Here is a 27,562-nt window from a genome sequence, read left to right as displayed (position 1 = left end):
GCAGGTTCACTGGTCTCCCACTGAAACACGGACCTGATTTTATATCCTGTTGATTCCATTAAATTATCAGAAGGGAAACAATCAGGATTCTGTCAATGCAGACCGCTTTGTGTGCATCTGCAATTCTCAATTTCCTCCCTTGTTTTGTTTCCCCAAGTGACTTTCAGCACATTGGATTTTGGTTACAAGTAGTTTGTGAAGCAAGATAGGGTGAATGAAATATACTTGATGTGAGCTTTACTTCCCTAAGGCAGGATCCCCAGGGCTCAAGTTCTACAAAAACTACAATTAGTTTTGATAGTCAATATTATCTTAATTTTGGATAATAGCCAGAGTAAAAAAATCTTCATTAACTCATTTTGAAATCTCTCAATGGTGCTGATCTTGCTGAATATCTCATCCATTATGACAATTTAATCCCCTTTTGCTCACTGCTTCCTTGCAGCATAGCACTTCTGCAAGGGAAATATAAAAAAATCTGATGGCAAAAAAAATTCAGCTGCCACAGCCATCCTGATCAATTCTATTACCTGTTTCAGCCACAACATAAATAGCTTTGGGGAAAAATGTCAGCTAACTGTAGCTCCTTATGACAGGAAATATCACTTAAAAATAAACTGAATACATTTTAAAAAGGAAAACAAATTGCTCACAATCAACTGCTGCAGAAGCACAGTCAGCTGGCAATTTACATTGGGGAAATGGAAGTTAGCACTTCACTCAGTAAGACCTATAAACGATACACGTGAGAACATTTCAAGTTCAATATGTAAAGAACAATAATTAATAGATTGCAATCAAAATGTTAGGGAAACACAAAATTGTTTTGATCCCCATTATTTCATTTTATAAGTAAACAAATTCTCTAGAATCACAAAAAATAGACAGGAAGGAAATCATTCAACTTTGCCGCTGTAATAGACACTTTGCAAACTCAATTACTTTCCTAAATGGCGCAGGCCATATCAACTAATTTTTATTTCAATTAAGATGTGAACAATATTGCCAAAATTACATTGCACAGTAAACTGTGCTCTCATTCAACTGATCCAGTTCTTATGGTAGCATCAATGCACTCAAGAGACAACTGAAACAAACAAAATCATCTGAATGCATGGCTATTGTAAATGGTGGTACAAGTCAAAACAATATAGGACTTGGGGGTAACAATGTCCCCACGATACTACTGTTCTCTTCTGTCTTGGTAGTACAGGATTCATGCTGGGAGTTGCTAATCAGTAAGCTTGGCGAGTTACTGCAATTCATCCAGTGGCAGAGGGACTAAATAAGTTCCAATGGAAAGATCACTTATCATGCAGAATACTGTACTCTGAATAGCAGTGAATATCCCACAGCTATAGCCATCCAGATGAATCATTAATATTCCATTAAATTCTTGACTTAAATCTATAGATGGTGGAAAAGCTTTGAAAGGTTAGGAGGTAAAGAATTCACCATACAGTACAGCCTCTGCATCCCCATTGCTGAAATGGCTGATCCCATTAGCTTTCTGGTCAACAATAACAACATGATATTACAGCATTATTGAACGGCAGAGTAGAATTCTTGGGCCCTTACTTACTAAAGGTGATATTTGCATGCATGCTGCTGCCACTCATCAGTCCAAACCAGAATACAATCCAGATGTTCTCATAGCCTGGTGAGAGTTGCTTCATCATTGTAAGATCTATGTCTGGAGTTTGACACTAGATTTATTAGCAAACAGATTGCTAAAGCAACTTTAAGGTAATTGGCCTGAGAGTGCTTCCCTGAGGAACCCTGGCAGTAATCCCTAAGGCTGCAATGAATGGCACTAATGACAACTGTAGTCACGTTCCCTTGTATCAGTTAATCTCCAGCTACTGGCGTTTAATCACCCAACAGCCTCCAACCCCACCACCACCCGTTTAATTTTGCAAGGTCTCATGAGTCAAGTGATGTCCTGTTGATGACAACGACTTTCACCATTCTTCCGCATTCCACTCATGCAATTACATTTGAATTGGGTTTTCACAATAGGGGATTTTCACAGCAACTTCATTGCAGTGTTAATGTAAGCTTACTTGTGACAAATAAGTAAACTTTAAACTTTGAATTGAGGCTGCAATGAGATCTGAAGCAAGTCATTTCTGGCAAAATCTATATCTTGCACAAGCAAACAAATCAGTGGCAAGTAGGTGTGACTTAGCTGTACAGTTTGAGTCACTTCCATCATTTCCCATTGGTTATGAGACTGCTTAGTTTAGATAATATCATGCTGGTTCAAGTCTTAACATGTAGGTCACCTTGTATTTCAGATTAATTAGATTGGTGCCTTATTCTTAAGTATAATTGAAACTAATATTTATTGTTTCCTCAAAATCCAGCCTGCAGACTTTAAAAACAGCAGATTAGCTGATATGGATCCACTGCATGTGCCACGTGGACAATAAGAAGGCTGGACAGTGTTACAAGTTTCCAGCAAAATTATTGGGTGTAAATCATCAAGTAAAAGCCTAACATGTGCCAAGTTTAATGCAAGCCAAATTTTGACAAATCTTTTCTCCTCTCCAGAAGGATTTATTAAATGTTCTCCTTCCAAGTAAATATCTTGCACACAACCAATATATTGTCCTGGTCCCCCCATGCTGACACTATATACGAAAGCCCATCAATGCCTCTGTTTTCTCAGAAGACTAAGGAAATTTGGCTTGTCAGCTACGACTCTCACCAACTTTTACTGATGCACCATCGAAAGCATTCTTTCTGGTTGTATCACAGCTTGGTATGGCTCCTGCTCTGCCCAAGACCGCAAGGAACTACAAAAGGTCGTGAATGTAGCCCAATCCATCACACAAACCAGCCTCCCATCCACTGACTCTGTCTACATTTCCCGCTGCCTCGGCAAAGTAGTCAACATAATTAAGAACCCCACACATCTCGGACATGCTCTCTCCCACCTTCTTCTGTCAGGAAAAAGATACAACAATCTGAGGTCACGTATGAACCAAATCAAGAACAGCTTCTTCTCTGCTGCTGTCAGTCTTCTGAATGGACTTACTTTGCATTAAGTTGATCTTTCTCTACACCCTAGCTGTGACTGCAACATTACATTCTGCACTCTCCTTCTCTACGAACAGTATGCTTTGCCTGTAGAGTTTGTAAGAAACAATACTTTTCACTGTTAATAATGTGACAATAATAAATCAAATAAAAATATATTCACTGTTTACCACAACAAAAAAAACTCAAAGAAATTATATGCCATAGCAAAAATTATATCAGCATTTTCACAAGATAGTTAGCACCTTTAATGCCTGTCTAATCTGGCCAAAACTCAAATACAAGTTGGTAACAAATTCAAAAGGAGTTGATATTTGTGCAAACAGCAGCTTGTGCCTCCTCAGATCATATCAAAATGCAAAAGCAGATATACAGGTTTAAAACAAATTACCAACATTTTCGAACATAGAATATTACAGCACAGTACAGGCCCTTCGGCCCTCGATGTTGCACTGACCAGTGGAACGAATCTAATGACCCTCTAACCTATTCCAATGTTATCCATATGCCTATCCACTGACCATTTGAACACCCTTAAAGTTGGCGAGTCCACAACTGCTGCAGGCAGGGCATTCCACACCCTTACTACCCTCTGAGTAAAGAACCTACCTCTGGCATCTGTCCTATAATTACCACCCCTCAATTTAAAGCTATGTCCCCTTTTTTCCACCAGAAACCTTAATCAAGGACTTCTGGGCATTTTGGAATTAGCAATTCTTTCAGCATACCAAACATTATGATTTGATTTTCTGAAAAGACCAATGCTAAATGTACACTTGTACAATTTGAGCAATTTTATGACCTACGCGTCAGAGCATGTTTTCACAACGTCCAGTAACTGTACTAAATACTCAACGTGCAACTGCTGAAGCCCCCCCAAAAAAAAAGAACATGTGGACTTAACAGAAAAAAAACTTTTGTAATGCACCTACTTCCAGAAGCTAGTCTCATCAATAAATCACTGTGGGTGGCAGCAGCTGAAAATAACTTCCTCAAACACAAGAGCACCAAAATGAACCAAAACCTGACACTGCTGGGGAAAATAACATTAAAATTACTGATTTTATTGCAATGTTTCCAACCACAACATTGCTGACACAAAATAAATTAAACACTCAGCGATAATGAAGTACATTCATTAATTGCAAACCTCAGGTTTTAAAAGTATAAAAGCTTAGATTGAAATGAGGAAATACTGACATTCACTTCGTAACATTAAAGGTATAAAGCCATCCAGAAGCAACAGATCAGTCTCTTAACTACACTATACGGCAACCAAGTCAATACTTAAAATCCTTTAGCTTACTTTTACTTCATGCAAACTATTTAGAGTCAAGAATTGAGCTATTTTATAATGATTGTAACTGGATTTTCGTCAAGTACCAAAGAAAGCCGACATCAAGCATCAATGACATGTAGCTATACTCTTTTGTTTCCATTTAAAAGTTAATAAAGAAATTAAAATCTTGCACAAAAAGAAGTGGATACCCACTGAAGTCCTCATCAATACTAACCAGATTCTTTTGAAGTTAACACTGTGCCCAGAGCAGCCACTAATGACAACATGTGCCAGTAATTTAGCCAAGGTTCATACCTGAACAACTTCATCTGGGCAAGGTATGGAGGTGCTGCTGGTACCCATGAAACGATATCCAAGAATTAACTGAAGCAAATAAAATCATTTCTATGCATTGCTCACATGTTTATCATCCAATTGCCATAGAACAGTGACAGCAAATGTGCAGATCACTCAGCCATTGTCTTCCTATGGCTCTCTGAAGGAGCAATTCACCTAGTGCCTCTCTCCTGACCCCATTGTCCTACATACAATTTTCAGATAAAATGATCTAATTCCCTATTGAACATTTCAACTGACTTTGCATCCACCACATTCTCAGGCAACGCATTCCAGATCCTAGCCACTTGCTGCACAAAAAGGTATTTCCTTATGTCATCATTACTTCTTTTACCAAATACCTTAAATTTGTGCTCCCCGGTTCTCCAATCTTGCAGTAATGGCAACGTTTTTCCCCCATCTGCTCTATCCAGGCTCCTTGCAATTTTGAGCACCTCTCTCAAATCTCCAATCTGTTCAAGAAAAGTTCCAACTTCTCCAATCTTTCTACATAATGAAGTTCCTCACCCCCACATCCATTTTCACAAAGCATTTTCTCTCAAATGCTTTAACATCCTTTCTAAAGTGTGGAAGCCAGAACTAGGTGCCTATTGTAACTGATGCCAAAACAGTGTTCTAAACAGGTTTACCGTAACTTTGTTGCTTTTGTACTCTATGCCTCTAATGATAAAGCCCAGTATGCCATTTGCTTTTTTAACTGCTCCCTTAATTTGCCCTGCTACCATCAATGATTTATGCACACAAATATCAAGGTCCCCTTGCTCATGCAACTATTATAGAAGGGCCAACTATAACAGAGTTACAGAAGCAAATGTCCATTAAAAAAAATGTTCTCAGGAACTGGGCAATGCTGCTTCTAACTGCTTCAGGTGGCGATGGGTTATCCCCTTGAACTGCTACAGTTTAATGTACCAATAGTGTTCAGTAGGGAATTTTGGAACCATGATCCACCAATAATTTTTGAACAGCAGTACATGTCCACACGAAGAACTTGGAGGAGAAATTGCAGGTGACTGTGTTCCAATGGTATGATGTTCTAAATCTCCTCAGCGATAAAAGTCATAGGAAACGTGCTGTCAAATTCAGCTTGGTGAATTACAGCAGTCGATTTTGTAAATTGTACGTGCACCAGTAGTAGAAGGGTGGATACAGAGTTCAGTGGCTCTGGGGCCAAAGTAAATTGTTTTATCTTGCATGATAATCAAATTTCTTAAGTACTGTCACAACTGCACTCATCAAGATGAGCTCTGAACATTCTAATAGTTTTTACTTGAGCCTTGTAAATGATGGAGAAGCTTTGAGAGGTGATAAGGTATGGTTCATGCAAGGAATGGTAGTAAAAATGGTAGTAAACAAACTAAATCAAAGGCACTTTATCCAAATGCCAAAGCATCCGCAACAAGACAGATAAATGAGTAATATTTCTATCAACATTTCAGAGGCATGATACATGGTAACCAAGGCTGGAAAATAAATATTTCAGAGTGCACAGTATTTTAAAAAGACAGACAGAATGGAAAGTAAAGGATGATCTTAGGGTATTACTGAGGAAAGATCCTGTCTCAGAAGATAATGAAGTAAAATGAGTACTGGAGGAGATTAGGAATAGCAAGGGTCAAGAAACACAGTAGTTTACCGGTCCTCTTATGGTTGTCATACTGCTAAACAAAGCACTGAACAAAATATTTAAGCATGCATCAAAGCCAACGTAGCAATTGTGTGGGATTTGAATCTTCATATAAAAAGGACCTATCAAATAGGCAAGGGGTCTCAAAGATGAGTTTGTAGAATGTTTTCTTGGCAGTTTAAATGGAACAGTACATTGTGAACTAACCAGGAATAAAACTGTATGAGATCTAGTGTTGTGTAAAGGGGCAGAGTTAATTAGTAATTTCACAGTGAAGGATCTGCTGGGAATTAGTGATCATAATATGATTGAATTCATTGTTATGTTTGAAAACACAATTAACAAGGATCTTTGAACAAAGCCAATTACACGACTGAGGATAGAATAGCTGTAAATAAACAGTGAGAAACATTTAAAGGCACTTCAAAATGTTCAACAAAAATATATTCCACTGAAAAACAAAAGTTCAGCAAAGTCCATCCATCTGTGGCTTAATAGGGAAGTCAAGAAAAGTAATCAAAAGAGAAGATGGAATTAAATTTTTAAAAAATAGTAGCATGGGAGGATTGGAAGGGTTGTTAGGAAGCATCAAAACGTTGAAACATTGGTATAAAAGGAAAAAATAGAATGAGAGCAAACTATTGTGGCACATATAAAGACTGTAAGAGCCTTTATAAGTATATGAAAAGGAAGAGAGCAGCTAGAGACCTCATCCCTTAAAAACAGAGACCTAGTGGCCTATATCCGAGGGTATAAAATGAGATAGCTACAGTGAAAGTGGATGCTCTGGCTTTGATTTTCCAAATCTCCCTAGATTCCGCAAATTGGAAATTAGCAAATATTACACTACCAGTCAAGAAAAGAAGGAGAGAGAAAAGAGAGAACTCCAGGGCAGTTAGCTTGATGTCAGTTGTTTGGAAAATGCTGGAATCTATTTTTAAGTCAGTCTTAATAATAGTTAGAAAATAGGTGCACGATCAGACAAAGTAAACGTGGTTTTATGAAACATAGAAAATAGAAGCAGGAAGAAGCCGTTTGGTTCTTAAAGCCTGCTCCATCATTCATTTTGAATATGGATGATCAAATTCAAAATCCTAATCCTGTTTGACAAATCTGAATTTTTGGGGAATGCAAATAGTAAGGTAGATAAAAGGAAACCAGTATACCTGGATTCCAAAAGGCATTCCATAAGATGCTACACAAAAGGTTAATAGACAAGATAAAGGCTCACAGAATCAAGGGTAATATGGATAGAGGATTGGTTAACAAATAAGAAGCAAAAAGTTGGTATTAATGGGGCACTCTCAAGTTAGCAGGCTGAGATGAGTGGTGCAACTGTGACCATAGCTATTTATAACTTTTATTAATTACTTAGGCTAAGTAATATATTGAAGTTTGCAGATGATATAAGAACTAGGGAGAATTGCAAATTATGAGAAAGATACATAGGCTGAAAAGTGATATAAACAGGTTAAGAGAGTGGCAACAAGATGGCAGCTGGACTATAACGTGGGGATGTGTGAGATCGTAAAAATAGAACAGTAGAATGTTTTTTTTAAAAGGCTTCCCAAAGAACCAGTAACTGTCCAGATCTGGGAATTGGGACAGAAAGAATATCTCGAGATGCCAAAAGACCAAGGTATTGTTCAAAGGAATTCATAGAACAGTAAACAAAGTGCTTTGAGTATGAGATAATTGCAGCAACCAGATTTAAAGAGCAGATGCAAAAATCAGAGGTAAATCAAAAGTTTGATGTCATTTTAATCTGAGAAATGCAGGTTAAAGAAATTGTGAATAGTTTGTATAGCAGTCAAGATAAAGAAATCCTAAAGGGGTGGTGTAAAACCTGGATGCTGGATCCACTATTAAAAGTGGACTGAAAACTTTGCTTAAGAGAGCCATTTGGAAAACCTGGACTAGATTTCAGAATACAAAGTACTAATAAAAAGCATTATTGTTAAAGAAGATTTTAACGTTTTGGGGAGTACAGTGAACCTAACTGACTGGACACTGCAGTCTGTAAAAGCAGTAACTTACAAGAAGTCAAGTAGCATCATTCACTCATTTTGCCTTATAAAGGTATAGTGGGCATACAAAAAGAAGTTATGTTGAAATCTCTGGATCAAGATAATTTCAACGTTGTTTTTGCTACAACATAACATTTCAAATTCGTTATGAACAAAATAAATTACCATACTAAATTTTGGTTTAAGGCCATACAGAGATCTAAATTTCCTATAGTTCTCAACTAAATTAAAACTAACTGGTCCAAAAGTCAGTTTATGAACTGTCTTAAAACTAACTGGTCCAAAAGTCAGCTTATGAACTGTCTGCACAAGCAATATACCAGCCACCCCAACACCCCCAAAAACAAGTGCCACCAAATAATCGACAGCATTAATTACACTCTTCTACAACAGCATAAAGGAATATGCCACAGCTGTCCCTTTACCAACATCATCCACTACAGATGCTTATACAATGAGTTTTTCAGCCTAGAAAAGAACAGAAAGGACTTTAAACCAGATTTTTGGTTAATATGTCTATTATTTATACACAACACGAAGCTTTACTTTACCAGCTCTGACGAAGGATCGTCCAGATTCAAAACGTTGGCTCTGTTCTCTCTCCACAGATGCTGTCAGACCTGCTGAGACTTTCCAGCACTTCAGTTTTGTTTCAGTTTCCAACATCCACAGTAATTTGCTTTAATCTTTGTGAACCAATTTTCTTGGGACATTTTACTTTGCAACCTCCTGGACTTAACATTGAGTTCAACCATGTCAGACCAAGAAAGCTGTCCCCCAAGTTGATTCTGTTTTTCGCCATGTGTCATTCTGAATCTTGTTTTTCATGTTTTTGCTTTCAGAGAAAGCTGCTCATTATTATGCCATTTACAGTTACTCTGGACAAATGCTTTTATGAAAAACTACAACCATTACCACACCCTTTGTCCCATGACACCGAGTTGCCATTTATGCACTCCCACTCGTGCCCTATCCTAGACTTTTTGTTCTTTTATCCCCCTCTTCTTTCAATAGCATAAAACACTCCACATTTCTATGTTCCTTCAGTTCTGAGAGTCAAGACATTAACTATGTTTCTCTCTCCACAGATGCTAACATTACCACAGCTTCTCACACTAGCTGTCCTTCATGTTTCTGACTTAAAAGGTCAACATGTGGCAGTAACTAACTATTAAATGCATGGAAATACATTGGAAGTATTATACAAATGTAACCTAACTGGAAAGCAAGTCACCCAGTTAAAATCTTGCAGGAGCCACTAAACTTAGGACTACTTACCACGGGTATTTGTAGCCATGTCTGCCACTTTCTGAAAGGCATCCAAAAAGGCAGCAGCAGCCATCACCGTTGTTCTGGAACAGAAATAAAAAAAGACATTTTTAACCTAATAAATGAAGCCTCCAAGAGATAGTTCCACACTATTGATAGATAGGAGGGATTATATTTCCCTTTTTAGTGCTAGGGCACAGGAGTTTAGCCAAACCAGTTAAAAGGAATAAATCAAAAAATCATGTACCCCATTTTGTGATAATAGCTTCAATCTTGCCAAGTTCTCTAAAATAGTACTAAAGGGTAATCCAGCTAATTCAATTTTAAAAGAGTTGTTAGTTTGCTAGGAGTTCATCACTACTGAATGTAATACCCACTCTGACTGCAGTTTAATGTCCGCTGCACGAATAAGAGATATTGAATATCTTCACTGGGAAAGAAATTTGGAATGTCCATCCCGAACGACTTCAGCACTACTCCCCCAAATAATCCCAACCCACTCAACTATGTATAATTGATCATCCTAAACTGAATCAAAACTGTTCCGCAAAAACAGTGTAGTTCAAGTAGCTGCTTTATAATACTGAGTAATAACTAGGTAGTTGTTCTAATATAAAGCCCACAAGGGGGGTAAAAAATGTCATTTGCTTGCTCAAGGCAAGATTAAGAAGCATTGTGAGATTTTGCTTAGAGAAGGCTCATCAGATTGCTACAGCAGAAATAGAATGCACAAAAACTTTCCCTGACTATTTCTTAGCTGGAAAGCATCACGAGATGCATGCTGATTTCCAACTTGTAAATGTCTATTAGGTTTACCAAGAATTGCATATTTTCCGAAATAATAGTGAACCCATGGATCAGGCTGTTTGTTACCAAGATGATTCCATCAAGAAAGAATTAGGACAATTTCTGATGAAGGTGCAAATCCCCTTGTACAGTAATGTTGTATTGTACAACATTAGTCAGAGGTATAGAGTGGTCACCCAGACTGTGAACAACAAGGGGGTCAGAGGGAAACTTTCCAAATTTATTTTCCTTTAGGGCCTGGGTTTATCAATCTACTTTTCCACCTTTCCCAGATTAGGTAGCTTTTGGATGGAGTGGAGAATCTATCCATTGTGGTGCACCAACACATCATAATTACATGGGACAGGCTGTATTGGCCAATGAACTCATCCTGTCAATGATTGTTCATATGTTAAACATGTTAATATTTGTTTTTAGCGGAAGGCTTGCATGGTGATTAAGATTAGATTAGCTTCAACAGGGTAGTTCCTTGAAACAAAAGCATTTCAGATACAAATAACTATTCTAAAATGTGATTTTCACTATTCTGTCTGCATCCCCAATGTAAGTATCTCTAATACTTACGGAAACGAGTGCAAACAGTATTAAGTGTCAACTGCACAAGGAATCTGAATTAAACTGTACTGACGTTCATTTACTGAAGAGTAAAATTAAAATGCCACGTGATTGTCAAATGCTTTCAAGTATTCTTCAGAATCCTCATCAGAGTTGTGTCCAACTGAATCCCCTTGCCAAAAGAGGGTCAAGAGATCCTCACTCAAGTTATTTCCATTCAAATGAGATAGTTAGCTAGACCTCAAGAGTAAGATCTTCAAACACTGTAGAATGCATAAAATATTGCATACTAAGGGACATGCTTGTGATACTGATGTCAATAGAACAGTTCAGTTTAGCATTTTAAGCATTCACAATTTAAACCTTGTGTAATCATCTTACAGTTGTGAATTTCAGAAGGAAGGAAACCCATTTGGCCAGGCTAATTCCTTCACAAACCGGGCTCTATAATAGAGGGACAAACATCTCCTGCCTCATGGTGTGGAATGCTGTAGGTAGCAGCAACTCTGTGCGCCTGTCACAAGCAGGCATAACAGGTAGAAATGATTCAGAAACTGAAAAGGTTGGCAACAGAAGTCCACTTATAAAGCTGGTTGTAATTCCTCCCTAGCATATACCAATGTCTGCCACTGTATTGATCAACAAAAACACAGCAAATTGACCAATTCCCAATACCCCTGTCATAAGTGCAACACACAAAAAAAAGTTGCCAGCTGCTACAGAAAAGTCATACAAATAGTTCTATTCAAAAATGGATATAAACAGGAATGAGAGCCCACCTGCTCTCATTTCAACTTTGAATCATCCATTCACTACACTGGAACTCATGCTTTGAGCACTATATATTTATTGTTTTGTGGTCTTAGAAAGACAGGAAAGTCAAAATTAAGACGAAGTGGAGTATCTATGGTGAAGGAAAAGCAGAAATACATTTGAGTCAAGGGCTCTCTGGGTTGAGCATTCTGACGCTCCCAAGAAAATTGCTCCAAAATTGTGAGCAATGAGAATCATTTTGAAGGGAGCAGTACCTCCTCCTCATTCCACACATTGCCAATTGAAATTCTGTGGTCGCACAACGATCAGAATGCAAAAGAGGAAGATTTCTGCCCATCTTCCTCCTCAAATCTAGCACGTTTCCCTTGGCCCGAAACATCTTTCTTTCCTTTCCCCCCAAGGCCTACACAACTTACTGAAAGGCAGAAACATGGACTGCAGCAAGGTTCAGTTTGGAGCAAAAACAGAAAATGCTAAAAAAACTCAGCAAATCTGACAGCATCGGTGAAGAGAACAGAGCCAATGTTTCAAGTTTGAATGACTCTTCGTCAGAGTTGGGAGGCCTTATTTGAGAGAACTGTAATCTCCGTTATGCGTATTTTATACAGAGGGTGGTGGGGGCCTGGAATGCACTACCACATGAGGCAGACATGCTAGGATCATTTAAGTCATATTTAGATAGCCACATGAACAGGCTGGAAATAGAGGGATACAAACAGATGGTCTGGTTAGGAACACATGATCGGTGCAGGCTTGGAGGGCCGAAGGGCCTGTTTCTGTGCTGTATTATTCTTTGCTCACTGTGAAACTTTTGAAATGATGTATTTGGTCACCTGAAACCTTGGTCCCTGAAAATAGGCAAGCTGGAGGCTGCCTCGCTAAATATTTTTAAGACGCGGGTTGATGGGTTTTTGATAAGCGAGGGGATTAAGGGTTATGGGGAGAGGGCGGGAATGTGGAACTGAGCCACGACAGATCAACCATGATCTTATTGAATGGTGGGGCAGGCTCGAGGGGCTAGATGGCCTACTCCTGCTCCTATTTCTTACATTCTTATGTTTACAAATTTATTTTCTGGTTCTGCTGGAACATCTGACAATTTTAGCCATGATATCTTCAAAGTACTGAGTAAAGCACCCACAGAGACATACCTGTATATATCGTTCTTGAAGGGAAGGGTTAAAAAAAAGGACTGAAAAAAAAATAAAGTATCGTATATGGCTAATTGGGAAAAACTTTCATTAAAATGTATGAGGCAATCATAACATTCCTACAAATTCTATCCGTTTCCTCTCCACAGGATGACAACAATTTTATATTTGTACGAGGTTGTACATATGCTGAATCATAAAATTCCTACAGTGCAGAAGGAGGCCATTCAGCCCATTGAACCTGCACCGACAATCTCACCAAGGCCCTATCCCCATAATCCCACGTATTTATCCTGCTAATCCCCCTGTTCTTTAGCCAATCAACCTAACCCATGTATCTTGGGACTGCATGAAGCATGGCTAATGTGTCCTACTTATCGTTATCCAACGTGAACATCAAACATTCCATGATGCTGATATAAACCTTTTTCTATTTTGCACATGAATGAACCCTTTACCAGATCAGGTTGAACATTTCTAGCTCCTGCACATTACTCATTAACTATTATGGCTACACAGATATGGGCAACTTAGTGCAAATTGTGAATTGGTTTAGGTTCACTACAGATTCAAAACATAGCAGCCAATCTCATTTTAGAGAGTCGATGACCGCACTTAAAGACTTCACTTCCAATAATTAAAGTATGATGTAAAACATTGGTAACTTAAATGAATGGGCAGAATGGCAAATTACAACTGTGTTCAATGAAGTCTGCGGTTATTATTATAACCATATTTTAATGTTTTCTGAAGGAACTGATATTGAACAATACTGAGTAAATCAAAGAAAATAGTTGATTGTGCATCGCTCAATAATGTCTATTTAAATAAAGTTGCAGATTTTAGCACATATACCTTAATTTTATTAAAATTTTTAAAAATAGTAAAATTAATCATAGTGTCTGTCCTTTTAAGTCATTTGTAGCAGGATAAAGACGACAACAGAAGTAGTTTTTTCTTTATTAAACTATTATAAAACCTTCAAAATGATTTGTTAATGTCACAGGACTTACTGCAATTATCATTCTAATCAATTTTCTGTGGCACACTGAAATTTTAAGGGAAAAACCATCTGCTTTTGTGGCTGCAGCTTGCTCCTTTAACCTTTCTGATCATCATCATCCACATACTGCAAATTCAAGCCAGACCACTTCCAAATCCCAATGCAATCCTTTGTTACAAGTTCAAGTCCAAAGTTCCTGACCTTTACTGGTAACTTGACAACCCATCATTCTGGCAATACGAAGCTCTCGTGAGGATCTCCTGGTAACAGGATTTTACAAATAAACATTTTATAGTATAAATTTACCTTTATCTCCTCCCTCATGTGCCTTTTAATTCAAAAGCAGAAGCATTACCTTCAAGCTACTAGTCTCTAAACACTAAGGGAGCAGAAAGAGTTTTGAACAAAAATGTTAACTTACCTGAGTTGGGACTGCAGCTTACCCGCTTTGTTAATAAAATCTTCCCAGATTGGGTAACTCCCCTATGGGGGAAAAAAAAACACAAACACAGCATTTTACAAAGCCTGATAATTTTCATGTTATATGTAAACCAATGAAGTTAAACATCTGCCACATATGATGCATCAAACTGATGATTTTTCTGCATTTTCCATCCAGGTGTGCTGTCTCTGTTGTCAGATTACCTTGAATTAGAAATGAAGCAGAGTGTCAAAAGTAGTGCCGGGCTGCCCCATTAGCTAATAAAATGACTGTGTGTCTATCCTGATTACTTATGTCAGCCATTTTGCTTTCTCTCCAAAAGCAGGTGCACCACCTGATTTATTGTAAAACATTGCTAACTGAAGCACAGGTTCGTGTAATAACACATTGTTGTCACAAATAGGAATTTGCTTCTCATTTGGCTTGTACAATTTCTGACACAGGAGCACATGGTTGACATCCAGTTCTTCAACAACATCTATACTTTCACCAATACAAAACAAGCACAATTTTACCCTTTCTTGGGAGGGCTTGGGAATTTTTACTTAGCAACACAAAAACAAAATAAATTGAAAATGCAATCAACATCCCAGATGCTTAATTAAAACTATATTTCTTACTGTACATTCAGAATCATGTTTATTCCAGGTGTGGAGATTGGTTGATTTTGCTGCTACACAATGAATGGATCCACTTCAATACTGGCATGGCACAATGCCCATATTATACCCATGATCTTCTATTAACAGTGGGTCCTGGCAACAAATACTTGCATCAACAGATTGACCAATTGCTCTGAAGAAGTCACATGTGCTGTGAATAAATGGGAATTGGTAGATGTACTGCACTTAATGTGCCTATTCAAAGGTTACAGCAGAAAAGACAAACTCAGTGTAGGGGGCAACATATTGGCATGGATAGAAGATGGGTAACCTAACAGGTGACAGTGGTAGCATAAATGAGTCCTTATCCGATTGGCAGGCTGAGAAGAGTGATGCGTCAAAGTGATCAGCGCTGGGGCCTTAACTTTTTACAATTTACATAAATGACATTGATGAAGGGGCCAAATATATGGTTGCTAAATTTGTTGAAGACAAAGGTAAAAAGGAACATGGATAGGTTAAATGGACAAAGATCTGGAAAACGTAGTCTCGTGGGAAAATGCGAAATTGCCCATTTTGCCAGGAAGAATAATAAAGCCTATAATTTAACTGGCAAGAACTTGCAGAGATCTGAGGTTCAGAAGATCTGGGTGTTCTAGAAGGTCATTGTTCATGCTGATGGGAATTGGTTACAGAAGTAGAGAGCTCGTGCTTCGGTTGTTCAGGGCACTGGTGAGTACATATCTGGAGCACTATGTGCTGTATTAGTCTACTCTTTAAGAAAGTGAATGTGCTAGAGGCAGCTTAGAGAAGGTTTACTATACCAATATCAGATCGGTTGATGTGTGAGGAAGGTTTTGACAGATTAGGCTTGGATATTGAAGTTTAGGAGAGTAAGAGGCAACTTGATTAAAACAAAGATCCTGAGGGGTTGTGACAGGGTGGAATTGGAGAGGATGCTTGTGCTTGTGGGAAAGTCTAGAATGAGGGGTCAATGTTTAAAAATAAAGGGTTGCTCATTTAAGACAGAGATAGAGTTCTTTTTCTCTTGGGGTCATGAGGAGTCATGAGAGTCTCTTCCTCAACAGGCAGCAGAAGGGAAGTTTTTGAATATTTTTAAGGCAGCACTAGATATATTCTTGATTAACAAAAGTGTAAAAAATGTCGGGGGGGGGTGGAATAAACAGGAATGTGGAGTTGAAATCACAACCAGATCAGCCATGATCTAATTAATTTGCAAAGCAGGCTGAGTGGCCTATTCCTGCTCCTAATTTGTATGTTTGTATGTAATTACACTAATCTGCTCAACATCCTGTGTCATGTACTTTGTGTTCACACAAGCAGTAAATAAAAGTCACTTCCTCAACGATAAGAAGCTAGAAACGTAGAAAATAGGAGCAAAAGGAGACCATTTGGCCCTTTGAGCCTGCTCCGCCATTCATTATGATCATAGCTGATCATTCAACTCAATAACCTGATCCCACCTATCTCCCATTAGTTTTGATCCCCTTCACCTCAAGTACTAAACTGCTTCTTCCCCACCCCCCCATTCTTTTAAACTCCAGCTCCTAAAAATCCTAACAGACTCAATCTCACCTCATATTAGTCCCACCATCCCAATAATCAGACTAATATGCTTTCTCTGCTCTCCCTCTAGAGCAAGAACAACCTTCCTCAGATAAGGAGTCCAAAACTGCACACAATATTCCAGGTGTGGTTTCACCAAGGCCCTGTATAATTGCATCATATCTCTGCTCCTGTACTTGAATCTTCTCACTATGAAAGCTAACGTACCATTTACCTTTTTTACTGCCTGCCACATCTGCATGCTTATCTTCAATGACTGATGTACGAAGGTACCCAGGTCTTGTACATCCCCCTCTCCTAACTTTTGACCAAATAGTAATCTGCCTTCCCATTTTTGCTACCAAAATAGATAACCTCATGTTTGTCCAAATTATGCTGCACCTGCCAACCATTTGCCTACTCACTCAACTTGTCCAAATCATACTGAAGGACTGCTGCATCTTCCACAGCTCACTCTCCCACCTAGCTTTGTGTCACCTGAAATATTACATTTAGTTCCCTCATCTGAATCATTTATATATAGTGAATAGTTAGGGTCCCAGCACTGATCCCTGCAATACCCACTAGTCATTGCCTGCCATTTGGAAAAAGATCTGTTTATTCCTACTCTTGGTTTCCTGTCTGCCAACCAGTTTCCTATCCATCTCATGTGCTTTTGTTTTTACACGCTATTCTTTTCTGTGGGACTTTGTTGAAAGCCTTCTGGAAGTCCAAATAAACCGCATTCACAAGCTCCTCTTCATCTGGGAACTGTGGAGGATCAGAAAGCTTTAAGGACCCAAGTAATTACTATTAGTGGGCAGATACAAAAGATAATGAAAAGGATTACCTTAGCCATTAATTTCCAAAGTCTGGAATACAAAGGTATGGAACTTATGTCACAGCTATAAAAAGTTCTGGTTAGATACACACAAACACCATGTTCAAGTCTTGAAATCTAAAGATTTTAAACATTCTCCACCTGCAGGAATACACTTCTATAATTCATGCCAATGCTTAGGTGCAAGCTATTCAGAGTTCATACTAAGTAACGTGCGTAAAGGAGCCTTAACTAAGGTTTACCAGTGAAGAGCACTAGCAAATCCCCAATTACAGATAGTGGACCCTGAATCGAGCAAGCTTGGGATCAGACTTGGCCCAAATTTTGGGATTTATGGATTTTGGGTGCAAGGTATGGTGCATATTTATTAAGTACAAAGAAAACAAAAAGGTAATATTCAAATTGCTACCCAAGACTCCAGCTTCGAAGTTAGCTGGCTTCCGGATCCTTCTGGATTTTGGGACCCCCAGATAAGGGGTCAGGTAACTGTAGTTGTACTACTGCTGACACTGAAAAAGTGGCAAGTATCCCAATCCCGAATGACAGTACATGCCTCCAGTTTAATTAAAAGAGTTAGATTAATTATTCTGGCACCCTGAAGCCTTGCTGAATTATCATATTGCCAAATCTCTTTCAAAGAGTTCACTCAGTGAGTTCCTATCTTTCATTTCTGAACATACCTTTTTGGACCAAAGAAATCCACTAAAGCTCTTCTGTCTCCAACCCCTGAAGAATCTCTGTCTACTTTGTTCTTACCATCCATAAAAAATCCAAAAGATTGAGCCAAATAAAATGCAAAAGATCAGAATTTGAATTAAGCAACATTTAATTCAGGAGGCGGCACTCATTAGTCATTGAATGCGCAAAAAGCCCTGTCATTTAAGCTGTCAGTAGATGGACGATAGTTACGAGGTATATAACAAGCACAAATCGCCATAAAACATGCCTCCTTCTGTGATGTGCAGATCAGGTAGCAGCTGATCAGAGTTCATCATTGATGTTGGACAGGGTTTTTGCAAACTAAGGCTTAATAAAGTTCATTGATTTGATTTGTCATATGTATTAGTATACAATGAAAAGTACTGTTTCTTGCATGCTATACAGACAAAGCATAGCTCATAGGGAAAGAAACAAAAGCACGCAGAATGTAGTGTTAGAGTCATAGCTAGGGTGTAGAGAAAGATCAACTTAGTTGGAGGTAAGTCCATTCAAATGTCTGATGGCAGCAGGGAAGAAGCTATTCTTGAGTCAGTTGGTACGTGACCTGACTTTGGCATCTTTTTCCCAAAGGAAGGTGAAAGAGTGCATGGACTCCGTAATTGTGCTGACTTTTCTGAGGCACAGGAAGTGTAGACAGGGTCAATGGACGAGAGGCTGGTTTGCATTTTGGACTGAGCTTCATTCACGACCCTTTGTAGTTTCCTGCGGTCTTGGGCAGAGCAGGAGCCAATGCTTTAATCGTGTGTGTTAGCAAAGTCATTACAGTAGATTGAACATCTAAGATTTATTTGAGATGTCACATTGGTTAGGGATGGGGGTGCTGGCATTGCAGCTCACAATTACACTTAATTTTTAATACCTCATTTAAGCTGGACTTAAATGCTGACTTAATACTAAATTCAAGCGCAGCAATTCAAAAAGATTGCTCTGGAAATTTTATTAAAAAAGTCAGGGAGACAATACTCAGCCCTAAACTCGTACCATTATTTTTCACCATATTAAACCACCAAGGCAGCATAAAATCTTATTGGTGTCCTAGCACCAGTTTCCACAGCAACAAAACTGCTACTGACAAATTTATGCTCTCCTTTGAAGTAGTTAACTTGTTGTGGACATAATGTAATACAAGAGACTGATCTTGGGAAAATCAACAGATCGTTAGGTAGGGGTATCAAGGAATATTCCAATGGCAATTTATCCATAATCGTTCTTTCCTCATCTACATCAACAAATAGGAACTGGCCTTTGCTTATCACTTGATACCACACCAAAGTTAAAAAGCGACTGTCAGATCCATTGCATATTTCTGCATTTTCTTGTATCTCCTTCAACACAATATTAAATATATTTAACGGATTACTCTTTTTCTTTTAGAGAACTTGAGGACCAAACTGCCAATCAAGTACTACTTTTCAATAAGATTATGATTGCTCCTTAACTCCACTTTCCCATCCTATCCTAACCCTAAACCCCTCAATTCCCTTAGAGTTAATAGGGCCATCAACTCCAGCTCCGAATACCCACAATGACTGAACATCTACAGTCCATGGGGTAGAAAATTCTTAAGATTCACAACCCACTGAGTGAAGAATTTTTTTCTCCTCTATCCAAATTCTAGATTCTCCAATCAGGGGAAACAGCCTTGAAGCAGCTACAAGCCCCCTCAGAATATTGTATGCTTTATGGAGATCACACGAAGCTCCAATGAATATAAGCCAATTTGACTCAATCCTTCCTCACAGGACAACTCTCTCATCTCAGGAGTCAATGTAGTGAGTTTGCATTGCCAAAGCAATTTCCCTCCTCAGATATGGAAGTCAAAACCATATACCAAGTGTTGTTTCACCAAACCCCTGTACAATTACAGCAAGACTCTCACTTTTGTACTCCACCTCCTTTTAATAAAGGCCAACATACAAGTCCTCATCTTGTGCAACCACCTTTCATTACACCATTACCATTTTTTGGAAATCCATATCCAGTAACCCACGAGTTTCACTTTCATCCAACTGCTTGTATTCTTAAAATCTCATAACAGATTTGTGAAACATGACTTCCCTTTCCTTACACCACATTATATCTTTAGTGTCATTACCATGATTTTAATAACAGATTGCAATGTTTTCCCAATGTCAGGCTAACAGGCCTGTAATTCAAGTTTCCCTCTCCCTCCTTTCTTGAACAGCACTTTATTCACCATTTCTAATTCACTGGCACAGTGCCCGTAATCTAAGGAATTTCTTAAGATTAATGATAATGCATCCAGTATCTCAACATCCAACTCTTTTAGAGCCTCAAGATGCAAGCCATCAGGTCCAGGGGACTAATTTAGCCTGATTAATTTCTCTAGTACTATTTCTTTATTGATATAAATTTCCGTGAAAATTATTCTTGGAACGTTTTGCATTTTCAAATGTGACGATTAAGGCAAAATTTTTCCTACCTCAGCTTCTAAGGGTCCCACATTTACTTTTGCTACTCTCCCTTTTTTCATACATGTTGAAGCCTTAAATTTTTTTTATTTAAGATTACTCCTGTTTTATTTTCTCCGTCTATCAATTTTTTGGTCATCCTTTGCTGGTTTTAGAACTCTTCCAATCCTCAAGCTTATTCCTCTTCTTGACAATATCATTTTAATATTGTCATGCCCAGGATGGACATGATGCTATTACAACTTTGAAAACTACGGGAGCAATTCTCCCTACCCCACTGTGCTAGCTTTCTAGTGGAGTGTGGTGGGAGAATCTCAAGTCCAGGCATGCATGGGATTCATGCTTGCATTCCTGCCATGCCGCATCTTCCAGCGATGGATTTCCAACACCATCAGATCTGGAAGCTAGCAGGAATACCAAGTAAGTAATTTACATCTGCGTGATTAACAGGCCCAGGACTGAATTCTCGTGGCCCGCTAGCCTCTCCCACCCCACCAGGGTATTTCACTTTAGCAGGGTTTACAGTAGGTCTCCACTTTTGGGGAACTATCATCAGGACAACCCTGCTGGAAGTACGGGGGAGCAATTGGAGGCCTCCCAGGAAGTCAGACGGCAGAGGTAGGGGGTGATGCACCCTGAGCACAGAAGTTCTATACTCATAACACTTCTGTGAAATACTAGCAACAATGCTGAATACTACTGAAACTTTTTTTTTTAAACCATTCATGAGCTGAACAGAAATAATCACACTGAGGAACAAATACATTTGGCTGTTTAGACTTTCTGCTCTTCTCCAGAGCTTTGTACTATGTTTTAACTGTCGGATCTCACCAACATCTGGGTGGGTCAAGACAGTACATCAGTCACTGGTCTGCCAATTAGAGACCCTTCAATGCAATCAGATTGCTTTTAGCAATTTTCACCAGCACATTGTGCTCAGTTTAACAATCTCATTCTGAAATCTCTAACTTCTTAAAAAAACACAAGGTGTTCAAAAAAACTGAGTTGGATTCAAAACACAGGACTTAGGAGGTCAGATGACAGTGTATTTGCCTGCTGCAGACTTATTTGTCTTAGACCTAGAGTTTTCCACAAGACTGACAGAAGCTATTCAATTTCTGTTACTATTTTTGAGGTTATTTCCACAACTTGTCTGGCAAAAATATGCATGCTGTCTGTCAAAACAGCCTTTCTTTTGGTTTAGTGGCCTGTTTGTAATAGATAGAACATCAAGCAAATTAATCTGAATTAGATTGGAACATATTTCAAGAATAATATAGCATAGCATAAATTATTTGGCCTCTGGTGTCTGTAGTGCTCCTTTGCAAAGCAAATCTAGTTAGTCCCACTCCTGTGATTTTGCCCATATTCATATGCAGCAGTTTTTTCACCTCCTGGTATTTGACTTACGGTTTGTTCAAACTGGTGCAATATTTGAGTGAAACTCTTTGCATTGACTGCAGTTGATTTAAAATGACAGAAAACAAAATAAAAGTAACACATAAAACGCTAATCCAAAATGGAAATAAGATATCCCATGTGTTTGTGGGGGTGTTTCCAAAATACTTTTTTCAAAATTATAATGATTTATAACTTCCACTGTTAGAAATGCATGTGTGAAACTGCACTTAAATAATGCACCAGTTTGAACAAAATGTTGATCAATTAGTTGCTACAGTTAGCAAAATATTACTGTTGCAATCTTTATAAACTACTTTTAAAAAAATACAATTCACATCTGATTGCAGCTGATTAATTCTAGTATTGGTTTACCCACAGCAGCACAAAAAATATTTGTTTGGAAAGCTGCAGTTCTCTCAAAAAATATTCCTGAGAAAAATTCCATGAAAAGTAAGGAAAATTGAAAATGCCACAAATCAAAAGTTATGCATAGTTCGAAGCTGTACTCCTTTTACTATTACAATATTTTCCATAATTCTTAATTGAGACATCCATTTGGCTAGAAAGAACTAACAACAGAATTTTTTTTAACAAATGGAATCCAATTAGATTCAGGTCAACTTTAGAGGTCACTGCTCTCCTTATTAGCAAATCATGAATGACAGTTCTTCACAGTCAACTTATAACAAATAAAGAATGACACAACATTGCAGTCTTGGTTTTGTGCCTTCAATCTGGGATGGTTTTGCATTCATTTAAATCTGCTTCACTTCAAAATCCAGATGAAAGATCAAACTTCAAAATTAATAAAGCCAAAACAGGTTACTCCTTGCTGTGTTTAAACGTGCCTTCATTTTTCACTTCTCGAAATACATTTAAATAGAAAATCTAAATTTCTGACACAGGCAGACACCCTAGCTAATTACTAGAAAATATCTAAATGATGGTACTCCTGCCTCTGACTTTGCCTCCCTGCTGTGCAGTCACCCAATGCCCATTCAGCACTTTGAAAATTTTCAGACTCTCACATACATGAATCCACCTGCACAGAATAATATACCACATTACTAGACCGCCCATGCAAAGATAAATTTTAATTTTAACCAAAAGCTAATGCAGATTAAGGCTAGAGCGATATGCCACTCTGCAAATTCAGAAAGAAATGAGTCATACCCTTGGAAACAGCCTCACAGCGTTATTTTGCATTTTAGTATCCTGAGACACAGCCATTCTACAATCATGGTATCAAATCAAAAAAATGCCAGCTTTACTTCCCACTAAATAAACCAACTTTGTGTAAGATTCCAAAAATTTAAACATCCTGACTACAGTCATTTGAGATGACTCATAACTCTAATCTGTTGATTCAAGAGTGATATCATAGGTTGTTCAGAAACAAGGTGGTCCTCATTGTTTGGTATACAATCTGGAAACCAGTCGAAAAAAATTGCAATGACACACATCGACCCGTTTACATAGAATCCATACAGTGCAGGAGGCGGCCTTTCGGCCCATTAAGTCTGCAACGACCACAATCCCACCCATGCTCTACCCCCATAATCCCATGCATTTACCCTAGCTAGTGTCCTTACTTACTAAACGGAAATTAACATTTCAGATAGAACACCATAGCTTCACTGATGGCAGCAGAATCTTCACATTCCTGTATTATTCAGGCTAACCCACAGCACCAACTGCAGCTGATTATTCCAGGATTCCATCCCTTTCACTCAAAACTAACCGCTCAAAATCCAGTAAGCACAATCAAACAAACAAATAAAATTTCTCAACTCAAATTCAAGGACTAACATAAATTTGGCTGCATTGCTGGGATAAGGAATTAAATCTGTGGGTGACAGTAGGCATGAATGCATACTGCACCATTTCATGAAATTGCATGTTGATACTGCATGATTACCTGCAATACCGCACCTACTGGTGATACCTTTCCTGATCTGCTCACAAGTGTTGACAGTACACATGAATTCAGTTCTTCAAATCTTTGCATTGTTTTGACTCGTTTCATAAAATGACAAAACCAAGAAAGGTTTCTTGAAGCCAAATGGATGTCTCAATTACAAAATTTACACCCATGCCAACTCAATGTGCATGGAATTAAAATTGATAAAATGGATGGTCTATGCTTCAATTTACACATTGTTTAAGGTTAAACAATCTCAGTTAGGGGTTGGGTCAGGTGGATTGTAAAGGTGCTATTAGTTTCAATATTCCTGAGCAAGGGGAAATCAAATCAATCAAGATTCTGACTTATCAAGTCATTCCTCCAGGAAAGTGCATGTCAGATGAATACAGGATTTGGGTTACTTCTAGAATCATAGAATCCCCCATACAGAAGGAGACCATTTGGCCCATCGAGCCTGCACCGACAACAATCCCACCCAGGCCTTATCCCCTTGACCCCACATATTTCCCTGCTAATCCCTTTGACACTAAGGGACAATTTAGCCTGAACAATTAACCTGACCCACACATCTTTGGAGTGTGGGAGGAAACCAGAGCACCCAAAGGAAACCCACACAGACATAGAGAACATGCGCAAACTCCACTCAGACAGTGACCCAAGGCTGGAATTGAACCTGACACTGTGAGGCAGCAGTGCTAACCACTGTGCCGTCCCTAGTTGGAATGTCTTGCTTAGTGAAATAGTTAGTACTTTAGATTGGCACATGAAAAGTTGACAGTGTGCCAGTGAGTTGTGGTTGCTCATCATTCAAGGTTAGTCATTTTTCCATCATTCAATAGACATTTTTTTTGTCTCACAGGGAATTAAGGAGTTGGGAGAGCAGATGAGGTAAATGGAGTTGAAGCCCAAGATCAGCCATGACCGTACTGAATGATGGAGCAGACTTCAAGGACCACAGTCTATTCCTGCTCCTATTTTTTCTGTTCTGCATCTGTAGCCCATCAGAAGTGAGGCAGACAGCAAAGTGGTTAAAAAAACTTAATATTTTTTAAATGAAAAAGGTCTTGGGAATTTGCTCTCCCAATGGCTCAAATGCTGCAGATGCCATGCAGCTCTGCCATATTGATATGATTTCAGATTCAACTTGCATTCCGTTATTATTTTGGCCAAGGTGTAAGTAGAGGTGATACGATTGGCCTCAGCAGTCCTCGTCTAGTGAAGGAAAAATTAATCACCCCACACGTCAACATAGTTCCAGCACACAATCACGACAACCCCACCGTGCCCAACAAAGGAACTGGATTTGCTTGAGATGCCTCCAGGCAAGATTAATTATGCCTGTTCTAGGCTCAAAAGGGTAGCAATGTACTGGAGTGCAATCAGCACCTTTACAACCCAACAGCCAACAGGAATCAATATCTTCAAGGGGAAAATGTAAAAAAAAACTGAAAAAGGAAATTAAATTTTATAATTTTCAGTTCATAAAAGGGTGAAACTGATGTTTTTTGGCATGGGTTTGAATCTAGTCACTTGAAAAGCCAACAAAAGAACTTGCACTATTCACAAGGTTTTATGCCAAAAAAACCACATTTTAGAAAAAGATTTCAGTCAAACGGGTCACAAAAGTCTGTACAAATTCAATGCTTAATGGCGCACGTTGATACGAATTGACAACATCCTTTCACAGGGACACCAGCATTATACAATGTCAATGGGAAAATTACAGGAGCACAAATCAGGTGACAAAATAGATTAAAAATTAAAACTACTTAAAACAAGTCCCGGGGAGGAATGTTACAAGACGACAAGTTCTTAAATTAGATTTTACGAAACAGCATTCGTTTAATAAATGAATTACAAACAAAACCCACAACCTGCTTAAATTCAATTGGACACGAAAACTACATGGCCATTTGAAGTTTAAATAGATTTTTAAGGGCTACAAGAGGTAACTAAAAATGTGCAAAATCTGCTGTCCTTTTCGGTAAAATATCTAGTTGATTTAAGTCCAAGTACCAGGCTTCGGAACGTCAATAAATATTCCTAAGTCAATTCATAGGAAACAATTTCACATCCCTCAAACTCGACCACCAAGATTTGCAGAAATGCATTTCATATGTTCGTTAAAAATCGAACTCCTCCCTGTACGGGTTACTACATAGTTGGCCTTTACATATTCAAGAATAAAATCGTGATTCGTGAACTGCCGATGTATGTAGCGTGCAAAAATTCAATTGCACCAAGGTAAACCGATAGCGTTTATTTATATTATTAGAAACTTGACAGGTGCAGTTTCCAAACTGGTTATTATACCCTTCAAAAACGGCTTATGTTGAGAAACATTTGCAAGCAGGGACACGGCGAATCCGGGGAGAAAGGGTTGCTCAATTTCGTTTGTATTTATTCAATGTATTTATTTCCTAGGAAACCGACAAAAGGACAAGCCACTGGCCCCATCACAACAGCCTTAATGTTCTAACAATTAACTTTCTGTCTATTCTGACCACTGACCCTCCTCGACATAAGGGTGGGGAAACAGGTTTTTGCAAAAAAAGTGCAAACGCCGAGAACTCCTTTGCTCAATCCATTCTGTACAATGATCACGGGGGTGGGGGGGGGAGCGGATGATAATTTAAAATATAAATAAAAGTCACCAACCTTCATGTCGCCGATGATGGTCTGGAAAAGTCCACCAAGCGCACTGCATTCCTTCTCTATAACTGCCTCCATTTTTCCGAATAAAGCAAAAGAAATATACACACACAAAAAAAGCTTGTGTCCACAAAAAAAGATGGAAATACCTTCACACTGTGTGCTCCGAGAGGAGGGGGGGAGAGAGAGGGATGGGAGAGAGAGGGAGAGCGGAACAATTCCCTCACAATCCACCCAACAGTTGCGTCCGTCCTCCTGATCAGAAATAAAATAAGAGCCTTTTCTTCAGTGGAATAAATAAAGGGGTGGGCGGCCAGCGATGAGGGGTGGAAATCGATGCTGCTTAAGGTGTCTGTGGCGACGATTGCAAAGCCACTATATATGTACTAAAAAATTACGCACTGTTATTCTCTACAGTCGGCGTTTATCGCAGGAGTGTGTGTGTGAGAGAGTGAGAGCCGCTGCTCTTTTCGCAATGCCGAGAATGGCCATTGTTCTCCACACGGATCATGTCGACATTATGCGGCAGGTTGCAAAGGGGGCGGGGGGGGTGGAAGAAGAAACAGGAGACGGGGGAGGGGGAACACATGGAAAAACTAGGTGGACGGTGAGAAGGACAGATTGCTTTCTGCAAGCGACCGGTGAACAAAAGAAAACACCCACCGAATCGGAGGGAAGAAATGAAATGAAAGCGCCTCCTCACACTACAGAAAGGGAGTTGGAGGAGGAGGTAGTAGATGGAGGAGAAAGCCGCAGCCCAGCGCTGCCAACTGGCCTCGCCTGACTGAAGGCTCGGGGCTCGGCCTCGCCGTGCGCGCAGACGCGCGGCTCCCAGGTGACGTCAACAGGTCCCGCGCCGCTCCAGTGCGAGTTGCCCGCGCGCTGGGCCGTTGGGCAGCGCGCACGCGCGCGTGAGTGAGCGTAAGGTGGGGGGCGAAGAAGCTGAGAGTTCCAGTAGCCAGGTGTACCATTCCAGCCGCCTCCACCATTTATAATACCATCATGGCTAATCTCATCTTGGCCTCAACTCCACTTACCTGCTTGTTTCTTATTTAAAGGTAACGTGTATTTATTGGGGCTCACTTTGAAAT

The 27,562-nt window shown here is 39.1% G+C and overlaps 1 protein-coding gene across 9 annotated transcripts in view; it reads right to left on the bottom strand.

Moving 5' to 3' along the window:
* Nucleotides 1–26,655, bottom strand: part of LOC145346508 (protein MTSS 1-like) — a 168,130-nt gene extending 141,475 nt beyond the window's left edge. For all 9 annotated transcript variants that reach the window (XM_080193855.1, XM_080193856.1, XM_080193862.1 and 6 more), the window contains exons 1-3: nt 26,478–26,655; nt 14,313–14,374; nt 9,611–9,684 (exon numbers count right to left, since the gene is read on the bottom strand). In XM_080193855.1, the coding sequence (XP_080049981.1) occupies nt 9,611–9,684; nt 14,313–14,374; nt 26,478–26,549 (208 nt within the window). In that variant the 5' untranslated portion in view covers nt 26,550–26,655. The remainder of the gene's footprint in view (nt 1–9,610; nt 9,685–14,312; nt 14,375–26,477) is intronic.
* Nucleotides 26,656–27,562: the final 907 nt, after the last annotated feature.

The sequence above is a fragment of the Carcharhinus amblyrhynchos genome, chromosome 8 (assembly GCF_965287045.1).
Source record: "Carcharhinus amblyrhynchos chromosome 8, sCarAmb.v2.hapA, whole genome shotgun sequence".
Classification (NCBI taxonomy): domain Eukaryota; kingdom Metazoa; phylum Chordata; class Chondrichthyes; order Carcharhiniformes; family Carcharhinidae; genus Carcharhinus; species Carcharhinus amblyrhynchos.
Note: the sequence above shows the minus strand (reverse complement) of the source record. Positions and strands in the feature narration are given on the sequence as shown.